Source organism: Egretta garzetta, unplaced genomic scaffold (genome assembly GCF_000687185.1).
Source record: "Egretta garzetta isolate BGI_Z169 unplaced genomic scaffold, ASM68718v1 scaffold46, whole genome shotgun sequence".
Lineage (NCBI taxonomy): Eukaryota > Metazoa > Chordata > Aves > Pelecaniformes > Ardeidae > Egretta > Egretta garzetta.
This window is the reverse complement of record NW_009260268.1, coordinates 6,738,720-6,753,113: the sequence shown is the minus strand read 5'-3', so window position 1 is coordinate 6,753,113 and position 14,394 is coordinate 6,738,720. Positions and strand designations below refer to the sequence as shown.

The 14,394-nt window shown below is 36.5% G+C and overlaps 1 protein-coding gene across 2 annotated transcripts in view; it reads right to left on the bottom strand.

Moving 5' to 3' along the window:
* Positions 1-975: 975 nt before the first annotated feature.
* Positions 976-14,394, bottom strand: part of FGL1 (fibrinogen like 1) — a 39,187-nt gene continuing 25,768 nt past the window's right edge. For both annotated transcript variants that reach the window (XM_035897842.1, XM_009642427.2), the window contains exons 4-9: positions 13,279-13,459; positions 10,672-10,831; positions 8,478-8,575; positions 7,436-7,524; positions 6,681-6,868; positions 976-2,777 (exon numbers count right to left, since the gene is read on the bottom strand). In XM_035897842.1, coding sequence (XP_035753735.1) covers positions 2,618-2,777; positions 6,681-6,868; positions 7,436-7,524; positions 8,478-8,575; positions 10,672-10,831; positions 13,279-13,459 — 876 coding nt within the window. In that variant the 3' untranslated portion in view covers positions 976-2,617. The remainder of the gene's footprint in view (positions 2,778-6,680; positions 6,869-7,435; positions 7,525-8,477; positions 8,576-10,671; positions 10,832-13,278; positions 13,460-14,394) is intronic.

The following is a 14,394-nucleotide window of genomic DNA, read 5'->3' as shown; positions in this document are numbered from 1 at the left end:
AACAGGCAAGCCAGGCAGAGAAAAGAATTCTCTTCCAAGCTGTACTCTCTTGTCTAGTAGCTATTTAAACTTGCCTTTTGAAAAGAAAAGGGTTGCTTATTTGAGAACAATTATATGACCATTTTGAATTACAACACTTCCACATGTTTCTCCTGTGGCTCAAAAGATTTATTACACAAAGAAAGGCCATAGAAAGATGGTAGGAATTAAATACCGTATTTGCATATTGCTAGCAGTATGATAGATGCTTTTCAGACAGCTAGGATATGAAAGTCCTTGTTCTGAAGATCATTCAGTCCAAGTAAACATATAAATGCATTTTAAGATGTACAAGGAAAGATTTGACCCTCCTTAATTTTATGATTTCCAATAGAGAAAGGGAGTAAAATTTTACATGACAATATGACACAAGCACCCTAACTCAGCTGAAAAATTTCATTAGTGTTCTTGTAAGTAAGTAAAGAGGATGGATTTATGCTGCAGCAAAGAAAAGAATTACTGCAGATTTTATGAACCCAGTCTGTACATGCTAAGAGTCATCTTTGTGTGCTAGAGATCCAATTTTCCTGTACTTAAATCCTCCATGTCTTTTATTTAAATTATGGGGAATATGATCTGCCTTGATACTCTCCAAATACATGAGCTAATCTTTCCATTTTCCTGTGAAAAACTAAGGGTGTTTTTACAATTTCTACATAATGTCATCCATGTTTTTATGAAGAATTAAATCCTTCTCCTCTCAGAGTAGCAAAAGAATTGGAAAATCATGATGGGAAATACTGTACTTACAACAGCTTTTTAAACTATTCCAAAACTTCCATTGTATTATTAACAGCGCATACCTACAGGCCTATACTATACCTATACTGCAGATTTTTTTCAGCACCATTTTTACATGATAACATTATTTTTAGCTGCTTGAACCCCCCTTTTTTTTTCTATTTAATTCCCTTTTTCTGTTTAGGTGTAATCTGATTTATTTTACTGAGTGAGATTGTTTCATATGAACCTCTCTTTTTCCCCCCAGTTATTCTATACATTCTCCCTCCCTTATTCCAAGCAATGCTTTCAAGGATTCTTGCCAAACTTTTGGGTTTGGAGGATGGAAATGGAAGGAAAAACGGCCATACAGGGAGTTATCATTCAGTTGAGCTGTATTCATATCAATGTAGTTATAAATTGACTGATAGATTGGAAAAAATTAGTTTCAATTATGTTAAGCTTGACTGAAACTGGCTGCCAGGTTCAAAAACTGTATTTGGACAGAGGGAGAGAGACTGGCAGTCCAACCACAAAACTAAAATTATTTTAGGAAAGCAGGAAAATAAAAGTGCCCAAGTTTGGCTCAGAGTCATGTGTTTTTTAAAATCTTCATTTTCATCCGCTCAGTAGAAGTGGATTAATTTCATCAGATAGCTTTCTAGAGCAAGTTCCTGTCTTCTCCATGGCAGCAAGCACTAACCAGTGATTCTTGTTATTAGTGGCTATTAGAGTCTATTGAGGTGCTAGGCACAAAAGCCAGTGGTAGGCGGAGTCTTTGTTATGATTTTTCCTGTACAGCTGCAGCTTGAGAAGGGGGACAGCTCAGAGAGACAAGACAAGGACATAGGAAAAGATAACAGGCTTAGAAGCAGAATCACTTTGAAGTGACTGAACAGGGCATTCGAATTTGGCAGGTTGTGGAGACTAACAGATACATAAAGAAGGTAAAGATTTATAGACTCAAGCACTAAGAACCTCCAAAATGCCAGATTTTAGTTGCACATGAAATACATTTCCCATGGTAGTTTATGTTCAAAGCGTAGCCACATTAAAATTAGTTGCAGCTTTTGTTATTTAGTCTTTTGGTAAACTCCAAATGTCAATATATTAAAGTCCAGTTTTTGTCCTGTTATTTTTCTCCAAAATAAGAGAAAGGCATGATTATTACCAAGAAGAAAGGCATAATTACTGACCATCTAAAAACATTAGATTGAAATGATGTGACCAGCCCTAGACATACTTCAGCAACAACAGACAATCCACTTCCGTACACTGGATTCAATTGATTCTAGCCTGGTAGCATCCCTCCTCTTCCTTCAGTTCCCTGCCTCATTCTTTATACTTTTTATGTATGCTATGTACACAACACAGGCAACAAATAATTCAGAGGAATTTACAGGCAACTCGCTTCTAAAGTCTTGAATCATTCCAAAGAAAATATATTCCATCCACTGAGTAAACCAGCCTTACGCTTGTATTCAAATAGTTATTTGGTTGCAATAGGTACAATTCACTTCCATTTTTGCAACAACACAGTGACAATACTGGGGTGTTTTTAGAAAGTGAAAGGATTTGTAGTTACTGCAGAAGCCAAAAATTCTCCACATCGATGAAGATGTCCTTATTCCTAGGTGAACACTTGCCTTTTTAAAAAAATCCTGTACACATATTAGCACTAGTATTTGTATCTACAGACTCATGGGCCAGACTGTCTTCTCATTTACATCTCATAAAACTACTGGATGCAGAGGAATTACTCCAGATTTATAAATGCATAGATGAGAAGCAAAAATCTGCCCATCTGTTTTAATTTGGATTGATTTGCTAAAAGATTAACTAGATCTTAATAAAATACTTAAACAATATTAGGTTCAAAGTCTGCTGGTCTGACTTTCATGACCACAGATTTCAGAGAGTACCACCACCCATGCCAAGTGTACCAAACAATCCCGTTGTCTGTCTTTGCAGTATAGGGGCCATTGTAGTACAAACCGTTCAAGTTGGCAGAGTGACACCTGGTGGAAAAGTAAAGGAAAACAGAAATAAGCTCTCCTGTCGAAGAGTTGCAAGCATTTGTAATTTCTGCGCATGTCAAAAATTTCGCCATGTTGACAGCTGCAAAAACTTGCATTCGTGGACTTCAGTGCGCCTAAACAATAACAGTTTAATTAGGGCACAACTACTCTTAGCTTCTTTGAAACAGAAGTTCTTTTTGTTCTTTCCACACATTTTCTGACGTTACTAGCTTCTGAGTTTTACCTGCTAATCTGTTTCGGTGGAGAATTATTCCAGAATTGCTCAGGTCATGTGTGGCAGCAGGGCATACATCAAGCAAAACTCTGGGAAAGAAATACTGTGCTGCTTTTTGTTGTTCCAGAGTTGCCCCTCAGAAGTTTTGCAGTTACCCCACATGGTGTTTCATATGACAAAACCTGAATACCACCATCAGTTAGTCTATTCAGCTGTGGACTTCTATTTACAAATAGATTAAATCTGACAGCTAATTAAACATATGTATACCAATTCACTGGACCATCGGAGCTGGCATTTTGACTTACACAAACTACATTCCTTTTTTTGGTTCTTTAACACGCTGAAGCACAAATGCTGTTACAGGTTATTAAATACAGTGGTGAAAACAAACAAGCAAAACCCAAAAGGCTTGAATAGGTACCAGCACAACCTTCCTACTCATTTGGTTTTTACAAGAAAGAATTTTAGATCCTTATGTGACCATATGGAGAGCAAAACGATTGTTTCTTCTGCAACACATTGTAATGAATTGGCTTGGTTTATCTGCCAGTTCAGTATTTCATTGTAAGTGCTGTTAATATCTAGCTGTCTAACACCATGATGGATTTCAAAAGCAGACTTCAGAAAACATGCAACCAGAAAACAGTCCAAATGAACCTTATGGATATTATTACTGGCAAATCTTAGTCTCTTTGGCTTTGCTTACACTTACATTAACAACAGCTTTTGGAAACTGAAATAAAAACTGTGATAAAAGCCTCACAGGAAAATTCTCATATATATGCTTATTCATTGCTTACAATTTTTAAGCTCAATTTTGGTAATGTGTTGGTTGAAAGCTTATAAACTGCAGATATCAAAAGTGACCTTGTTTTTGAGAATGACAAACTTGTATCAGAGCTGGCATAATCTTTCTAGCCATACAAATTCTGCATTGAGCAGGCACTCTGTCTACTTTGAATCAGAACACAGATTTCATTAGAAGAATCATCATCACTAAGAGGTATCTAGATCAACTGAACCCCTTCTTTTACTTCCTTTGATGGAAGCAGGCAAAACAGGATTTTGTCAAGAACAACATGAGCCAGTAACAACTCTTAATTAGTGCTGGGAGGCACTAGTAGCAAAAATACACAGTATTCTGTACTGCCTGGATGTGGTCTGAAGTAACTGGACTTCTAAAGAAACAACTGGCATGTGATTACTGATACGATATTCTGAAGCAACATTCATTATTCACAAGTCAATAAACACCTTGAAGTTAGCCTAGGTTCCTCCTTTCTTTCTGATAGGCTAATTTCTAAAGTAAAAAACTGCACTGCAATAGTTTCAAAAGTACAGTCAACTCTTAATAATCTGTGGACATTTTGTCTGAATTATATATTAACTGTATGACAGATGCGGAGAGATGGAGTTGGTTCCCTGAAGAACTGTTTGAATTCTACCTGGACTCCAGTATGGCTCCTCATGGATGTAGCTATTCTGTCTCCAGGATGACTGGTGTGGCAGGAAGCCTGAGTTAGTAAGAGATCTGTGGCCCCAACTTGATGCCTGGCAGATCCACAGTGATCATCTACGCATGGTGTAATTAAAACTGGGAGTGCTGTGAAGAGAATAAGCTCAAGTCCAACCAGAATTGTTAGCTTTTCTTTTACCAGTTATGAACCTACTGAGCTTTGCAATGCCTTGGATGCAGGAAAGCTTATGACTTGGGTGTAGTACCAGAGTGAACCCAGCTCAGTGGATTTGCATCCAAGCTGAAAATCTGTCCTAGAGCTTTGCTCACAAAAGAATGCAGAGAGACCATTTCCTCCAGAAGTCCAGGATAACAAGTGCTGAGCTGGAGCAAGACCAGTGGCTTTAAACTAGATCTGAGCTACTTCCATGTGGCCTCACTTGTGTCACATCCCTTGGTATTCATATTATCTGGGCGTTTCTGTATTTCATTAGTCCAGATAGCATAAAGCTGTCTATAAAAAAAACCCTTCATAGCTGGGAGCTCCTATACAAACCAGCCAAGAACACTAATTCCTTCTATGCTTGCTAATCTGTGCATGACAAATACGTGTTCTGAGTGCTTTCCTTTGCCAGTACTGTTCTTCTGGGTAGGATTTAAGGACACTGAACTTTTCTAGTATTTTGCAGTATTCAGTTTTACATTAGGCTTAATATAAAAAAAGCAGTAGCAAGGCAGTGGAGGAACACTATTAGTAACTCATTTTCATTATCCAGATAGACTGTCAGTTTAAGAGTGAGCTACACAGCCATAATAGGAGCTAGCCTGGTAGGAGTCAGCTATCTTTAGTAGTTATGTAGCACCAACTACAAGGTATTAATAACTGTCAAGTTCTACCGTACCGTTACTTTTGCAAAGGGGTCATTCTTTTGTCCAGACCAATCCAATATTTTAAAAAAGTTTTTTAAAAGACAAAAAAATATATGCAGTTGACTGAAAGTGATTGGTGATTCACTCTTAACAAAATCCATGGCATGGTATCAGAGTTTTATGCTACTTGAGGATTACATATTCCTCTAAATCCACAAAAATTCTGATTTCATGGGAAAAGAATCTGCAACACAGTTGCCTTGCCCTTTTTTATCTTAGATTTTGTGAAAACTGAAAAAAACCCCTTTGTCTACACGTGAGTTTTTTCCTTATGTCTCAAACATTCTGCTGACCCACTATCCATGCAAATATATTAAAATGTATTAAAATAAGTAATTAATTGTGAAACATTGAGTTAATAGCTACATCATATCAGCTAAGCTGTTCACAGACTCCTTATGGAAACAGAATTTGGAAAACGAGGAGTTAAAAAACAGAAACAAAGGATGATACAACAGAGAAAAACAATGGAACTGATCCAGGCTGGCAGCTCTCACCAAGTGAACTGAGATCACAGTGAGAGAGTAGGATGCTTCCCTGAGTTGTATTTTAAACCTCCCTATTACACAGCCAGATTGCATAGTTTCTCTTCACAGCTATATTTATCTAATTAATTAAGGGAAACAACATAGCTGCCTATACAGACAGAGCTAAGGCTGCCAGTTTTATACTTTCGTTTTGAATTGGTATTTTGTATGTAAGTAGGATTTTAAAATTCTTTTACTGAACCGTATTTTAAAAAATCTTCCTCTCAGTCCAGCCATACTCACTGACAGAAACTGAGTGGACGTGTTCCCATCTTGATATAGAAGGAATAACAAGAGTGAGATGCTGTGAACTAAGGTGAAAAAAGTGAGTTTGAATAACCTGGCGCTAGCTTAACTTGTCAGGTATTTTGCAGTCCTGCCACATCTGGTCTAGTGCAACGCAGGAGAAATGCAAGAATGAAATACAACAGGGATATATCTGCAAACTCTACATGACCTACTTGTGTAAAAAACGGCTACCTTAAAGGAGCAGAATTATCTTCTCCTTACCGTCTGATAACAAAGACAACCACAGCCAATGGCAATAACCATTCTCACAGACCAGCTTGAGCTGTGCGGTAGGTGCTGCCCCTTCTAAGGGGAGTCTCAGTCTTACTGAGATCTCTGGTAGGGGTCAAGGGCAGATTGCAAATATAATAAACAATGCCAATCCTATTTTCTACCATATGTTATTATTGTATGAAAACACATGCAGCAGAATAGTTGACAATACTGCTATAAAATCAACATACCTGTTAAACCACCAGCCAGACTTTTCCTCTTCAGCACAGTTCCCTTCATAGTTGTCATTGTCCCTGTCTCTAGTACTGAATTTCATTCCTCGATGATCAGCCCACCATTTTACTTCTGGGTGAAATCCACCAGTAAGGGAATCACCAGCTGTGCCAGAGTATTCACCACAGCTCATCTCATAAGAATGCTAATGAAAAATGTGGAGAAAGGAAAAAAAAAAGTAATCCAACATGTCTTTAACCTTTAGCATGTCAGAGAGGGAAACCACAAAGAGGAAACTAATCTGTTCCATTAGCTACTATTTTTATGCTCAGAAATGTCATGCCACTTATACACTGGGTACTAGATAATGAAGGGGTGTAAAGATGCTTACCGGGGTAAAACTTGTCAATAACCTTATATATAAATGACATAATAAAAATAGTATCAGAGTTAGCTTGCAGTACATATTAAGAAATCAGAACATCATGTATCATTATTTTTCATAATATTAACAAAAATAGAAAACCTGCTTTTCTTCATGGCTGTTAAGCCAAACGATTCATACATCTTACAGAAAGTGCGAAATTGAGGTATCAATGTATACCACTATTACTAACATATCTGAAAATTCCAAGCATTTATAAGAAAGAAAATATGATAATAAGGTTCTATACAAACCTCTGAGAAAATGAGGGTACCTGTATGTTTATTGTCTGTCTACAGAATCCACATTTTCATTAAAACTTCTAGTCATTATTTAATATTTTATTACCTCTTCATCTGCAACTCTGAATCTTGCGTATTGTGCAAAACGCCGTTCTCCTTCAAAATCAGTTAGATCAATTCTTAAAGTATAGTTCCCTTAAGAAATAACAACACAAATTATTTTGGTTAAACTAGCTTATCTCACTACTTTTCAGAACAGAGTATTACATACTAGAAGATTAAAATTCTAATTGTGTTTTAATCATGAAACTTATCTGCATCATTGCAGCATATTTTATGGGGTTTTATCTCATTTCTTTATGCATATTAAAGCATATCTTTCTATTCTTTGTCTTTATTCACCTGATTAATCTGAGAAAATTGTACAATTATTCCAGTACAGATTTTCAAGTGTCGACAAAAAAGGTCTAAAAAAATGGCTTATGGGCTTTATATTTTAGTAAGGTGTTTGAGATGGTAATGATAGGATAGTGAGAATCAATCAATAAGCATACACCTGAGGAAATTAGATTTTTATACTCTGAAGATAAAAGAGTTAAATTAGGGCCACATCCTGGTGGCATTGATTTCCATATGAATTAGCTGACTAAGTCAATAGGTAAGTCTTGTATATGCAGCATTCTACAGCAAAGCAGAAGTTAGCTTAGATGGAGTGACTAGTAGAAAGATGGAAATAGCTTTCTAGGACTAGCCTAATCAAGAGGAAAGGCCTAGATTTACCTTCATGCAATAGCCTACACAGGCATGTAAAGCCCTGACTAAATGAATTGGTAGAGCATACTACCTGACTCTGGACTTCTAGTGATGCTGACTGTGAAATTGGTAGACACAATTATTTTAAGGTATACCCCTGCCTACTGTTTCCTGTTTTGCAGGGCATCCTGCATGGCATTGGCCCAATGACAGTTTTGACTCTTTTGTTAGAAAACACATATTCAAATGTGTTTTGTTCTGAAACTTGGAGAAGTCCATGCAGACTAACAGCAGAACTCAGGACTTATGCTAGCAAAAAGGGCAACAAAAAATGGCCTGGAAAGAGCAAAGAAACAGAAACAATAGAAGAACTATTGTTAAAATACAAATCTTACTTTGATTAGTCAAATAATGAAGATTTTTATTTCCAAGCCAATATTCACTGTTTGCCAAAAGAAAATTTCCAAAGCCTTCTTCATAGTCAGTCCAGACCCTGAAAAGAGTATACATGACAAATTTATAAAAAGCAAGTTTGCTTGGATGTTTATTTTATCATACAATCATAGACCACAAATTGGAAGGAACCTCAGGAAGTAATCTAGTCCAATGTTCTGCTCAAAGCAAGGGTCAGCCATGAGGTCAGAACAGGTTGCTCAGGACTTGCCCAGCCAGGTCTTGAAAGGATGGAGGCTGCACGTCCTCTTTGGGCAACCTGCTGACCGTTCTCATGGTGAGAAGGTTTTTCCTTATATCTGGCATGAACCTCTCTTGTTTCAACTTATATATGTTGTCTCTCATCCTCCCACCAGACACCACTGTGAAGAGCCTGTCTACTCAATATGCTCTCAGGCTGCTCTGTTTTCTTAGTGACCTCCTTGTAGATACAGGCAGGCTACTATTAGGTTCTGCTATTCTACTATTAAGCTCTTCTGCAGGCTGAACAAACCTTAGCCTGTCCTCATAGGGCAAGTGCTCCAGCCCTTGATCATCTTGGTCGTCTGCTGCTAAACTCTTTGTAGGTTCATTATATATGGGAACATTAATAAACATGGGAACATTAATAAACAAATATTTTAGACTTTATTATATTATTTACATTGTCAATCTTTATAGAATTATTTCTATTTTTCACACATGAAAGGCTGAATCCCAGTCCAAAGGGTAGTCCTAAGAGGTATATTCAAAATGGTTTAAGATCAACAGATTTTAAGACCAGAAGAAAACACATTAGCTCAGTCCAGTCTCTGGTATAGCACAATTTACTCAAAGTGAAAACATTTTTCCTGGTTAAATCCAGGGGACCTAAGTGAATGTGTAGGTGTATTATAAGCACCGTTTCTTTACTTTCTGTGATTTGATTAAGCTGTGAAACTCCTGCAGCTGAATATACAATTTTGTAAATGGAGGCACTAGCTAGCTGTTTCCAGCCTCGACTTATTGACTGATTCTAACAATTTTTGAACTCGCACTGGTACATAGTTTCAAGAATTAATGTGTGTACTGAAAGCATTGAATCTTTTCCCTGTCTCCAGTGGCTTTGAAATACCTTCTCAGTGGTTTTGGTTTCATGACATGTTCTAATGGAGACAAAAATATGATCTATTTCCATGATGAGAAGCAACCACACTTCAATCAATGGGTGAAAGTATTAGGCTGTGGACAGGCAGTCGTAAAAGAAAGCAGCCTCTGCGACTTAAGTAGCTGGTAGTCTCTGGCAAGGAAGAAGAACGGGTGGCGTGTGCTGGTAACAATTGTAAACTGCTACAGAATGCTTCTGTAGCTTGTCTGACCATATTTCATAAAATAAGAATAGCGAAGTTTTCTTAGCTGGATTGCAGTTTTTCATCCTCTCTGGGGATTGCTTCTCTATTTCATAAGGTATTGTAAAGTTAGCTACAGTAATTATAAACACAGGTAAGACACAAATCCACTGAAGGATGCAGATACGTGAAAAGCAAATTGGGCAAAGCGGAGGTTCTAAAAACCTTCTTATTGCTTCTAATATCTGTAAGTACTTGTCGTTTTTTATATTCAAGTCTCACAGCACCAAAAATCTCAGTTCTGGACATTTCCCCAAAAATTCTTGAGTCTTGGAAAAGGCAAGGGGGTTAGGTGCCCACAGATCAAGTTCTCACCCATCTTACTCTTCCTGGAGACATTTTACCATGAACTACAAATTACTCTGTGGTGGGTTTCTCTCATACTCGTTTGCTGATGGTATTACAGTTCAAGCAGATTGCTTACATTTATGGTTTTTTAGATGTTTATTATTTGCAAAAGACAGGGTAGTCCTTTACTTGTCATTAAGAGTTCTTGCTCCAACAATTGTTAATGCATCTGGCATTGATGTGTCCTCATGTAAAATGCACGAGCTGTTAGAAAAAGACTAGAAGAGATGTCTGCCAGAAGAGAGCCAGAACCAGATGTGGTATCTCATCTGGAGGCTGTCCCACGGAATAACCATTCCTCCCTTTTATCTGAGATAACAACTTATTCATATAATTCTAAAGGTAAAATTTAACTTAGCTCCATCTGGTTTAATGTTACTCCACTTTGTTTCCAATTTGAATGACTAAATCTAGTACCTACCTATCAAAATTCTGGCTGCCATCGGAACGTCTCTGAAAAACAGTCCAACCACCCCCTTCAGACATGTCACAGAAGGCAGTGAATTCAGTAGGACTCTGGATAGGTTTCATCTTATAAAATCCACTTTGCTTATGGCCGTCATTGTAGATTTCTGCACAATCTGTTCACACAACATTAATTGGGCACAGTTTTTTTAGTCCTATACTTACTGGCAAAATCAGAAATCAAGTCAATAACAGAAATCAAGTCATGTCATACAAAAGTCACATATGAACCAAGTTAATACAAAGGAAATACCTCTACAAACACATTTTCATGATTTTGGTGCATTTTCTTTTAATTGTGTGCTTTAAAACTTTATTGAGCTGTAATTATTTTGACATTTCTTTAAAATAATCTTTTTTCCACCATAAAATACTATCATTTTTTTTTTCATTTGACTAGCAAAATAATTCCTCTGGTTTAAGTGGTGTCACTTTTAATTTACGATTATATAATCCACATTAGAATCCTGTTATAATCATAGAACTTCCCTACATATAAAACATACAGTAACCTTTAAAAACAAACTTGTACTTCTATGTCTAGAAAGTCCACAGGAGAACTGCCAAAAACAATCAACAGTGTTAGAAAAGGGAAACAGTTGCTCGACCTGATACAAGATCTTGTCCCTTGTACAAACAGGAGCAAAACTATATAGAAGCCTACCCCCAAAAAGCGCAATGTGTGTGTAAAATGATGCCACTTCAGCCTAATATCATTTACAGTCTGGTTTCCATTGGTGTTAATGACTAATCAGCATTTACAGCAATGACAAAATTCAGAGCGCTTGAAAAGATAACAGCAATGTAGTTGTATAATCTTATCTTTTTCCTCTAGGAGTTAAGAAATGAAAGGAGTTCTTTGTTTATATGTAATCTACCATCAAGCAGTCATACAGAAAAGATGTATAATTTTCAACATTTCTGTTTTTCCTGGCGAAGGTAGGGCTGATTAACTGTAAGATTTTCTCTGAAACATTTATGAACTTGCTGGCTGAACTTCCAGGCCAGTTCGGAACTTTCTGTACTATCATATTTCTCCTCAGTGAAAGTGTCAGTGAAGATTAGACATAGAAAATAAACACTTTATACTAAAAACAAATAGCTATGCTAGGATTAGAATAAACTCTAGTAGAAAACACGACTTAAATAACAGCTAAGTTGTCTTTCTAGAGAATGTTTGATTGGCTTACAGAAAATAGCTTTTCCTGTCCATTATTTTCTTAGTAGGCTAGCAAAACACTTAAGCATATTTTAATTTTTAGCAGGCGTATATAATGTGGAATTTCTCCCTCACTATCTAACCCCAAATTATCCAGCTCTGTTGAAATTAAAATGCTACAGCAGTTTGAATGAAATAATGCAGTATCAACAGGAAAAAGCATTTTCCAAGCTATAAGGAAAGGGAAAAAAAAATAATCAGAAATCAGAACAACTTAGATCTGTTATTTAGAATCACATTTTAAGAGAATGAACAGAGACATATACTAAGAAAGGACAAATACCTTTCAGCTAATGTGGTTTTAATAATCTTTTTCAGTAACAAATGAGTCAGCCAAAATAATAAAAAGTATTCCAGGATGCTGAATGCATAAATAAATATACAGCTAAAATTTAAAGTCAGACTTACAACTGCTTTTAATTTCATTTTAATGGTGCTTTATTATATTTGATGCCTTGTTACGTGTTGTGATTCTTCCAGCAGCATAAACATTACAAGTATATTCAAACAAGGCTATTAAAATTATGGAAGTTTAGACTCGCTGGCACTGGACAGTGCTAGAATGAGAACTAGAAACAAACACCATCCAAGAATCTGACCCCCAAATTGTATTTTCAATCCAACTGTTTGTTTGGCTGGTGTTTTATTATTTCAAGAGTTTGGACCTCACTCCAGCTACTACGGGCTAATACACTCAGCCTTCTTCCACTGCTGAGGGACTGGATCACCACCAGAATCCTGGTGAGATTACAAAAACAACTTAAACCCAATATTTTAGGAGCTGTGATGTCCTGAGCTGAACCTAACTCAGTCAAAATGGTGCAACCTACAGAATTAGAATTATTAAAGTGAGGTGCAGATGTCATTATGCTAAGCTTATGTATGTAAATACGGATGTCTCAATGACTTTACAGACTGGAACGGAGTTGGTGTGTGCTTGTAACCCACGCAACCCTGTGAATGTGTGAATGTGAACTGAGCTTGTGGGTTTAGAACTTTTTGAAAGTTTAGAAATCTGGGTTTATTAACATTTTGTAAATGCTTATTATTGGCCTTTATCTGCTCTATTGCTGATATTTATTCTGAATGTATTGTTCACTGATTGTTTTTTAATTACATGCTATTAATAAATCAATCAACCATTTCAATCCTGATTTGATTTATACTGTGTGACATTAACAATTTTTTCCTGCGCAGCAGGCCTAGGTAAAAGCTGAACACTGTGTTTTAAACAAACCATTTTCTATGAGCTTTTAAAACAATAAGTCAATGGGCCCAATTGTACTAAAGCTTCTTGGTATCGTTACAATGAATGGAAATGAAAAGAATAGCTTCATTTCTAACCTGAATACTGTCTTTTTCCTCCCAAGTCAATGACACTGTTTTCATCTCCTCTGTCACTGTACTGAATCTCTTTCTTCTCTAAAAGCTGAATAATTTTTAACTGCTGCTGTTTCACATGATGTTCCAGGAGCCTCACCTGGCCCTGAAGTCGTATCTGCTCTTGAAAACAGTTCTGTAGCTCCTAGAGAGGAAAACATATCTTACTGTAAAATCAACATTTTTTTGTCACAGTTAACATGTGACACAAAAAAACAACCAACCAAACCATAAATAAAATTTAACGTGAATAAAACATTTTGGTAACAATTTCCTACAGAGACTATGTTGACTTCCACCTCAATTGCTACCTCTATTTAAAATTATTTTGTATATTACAGAGTGTCCAAACATATACCTGCTTTGCACAGAGACCTTCTCTTTAGTGGCTATAACTACCAGCTCTCACTGCAAACGTGAAGAATCATAAAGATTGCTTATTCCCTATCACCTGCCTTATACAGATTTACAATCCAACGAGGCCTGCTACTAACATTGTCAAGGTTCTAAAATTCCAGAGTTTTAAAGAAATACAGTCCACACTGATATGTTTTCAACTTCATTGTGCATTTTTCAAAGGCTTTTAGATTACACACTTCTTATGATAAGAAACTTAACATTGCCAACATAAATAAAGTTTCAAGCTCATTTTCAGCATGCTAAAATAAATAGTCCCTAGAAGCTGCGAATATGCATGAAAAATAAAAGTTAAAAACTTAAAGTCAGTATTGTGCTGTGACTTTTACACTTAATTTGTCATGAAAAGTGGGTGAGAAATGTAGCAATTCTGATATGGTGATACCTGGCACTCATTTCACCCTGGTGCAAATACAGATACATGACAAGAGAGCTGGAATAACTGCTCCAAATTCTGACATGCTGAATGTACGCAGAGCAATAAATAATTGGGTTTAGATTAATGACTATGGTAAAATAGCCAAAGTGAACAGAACCCAGTCTAGGGAGCTTAAATTAAAACAGCCTGCACAGTCTCAATAGATATGAAACAAATCTGATTTCAACATGGGGAAAAAAAGCCTTTGGGGTTTTATGATACATTTTACAAATGTAAAATAAGGT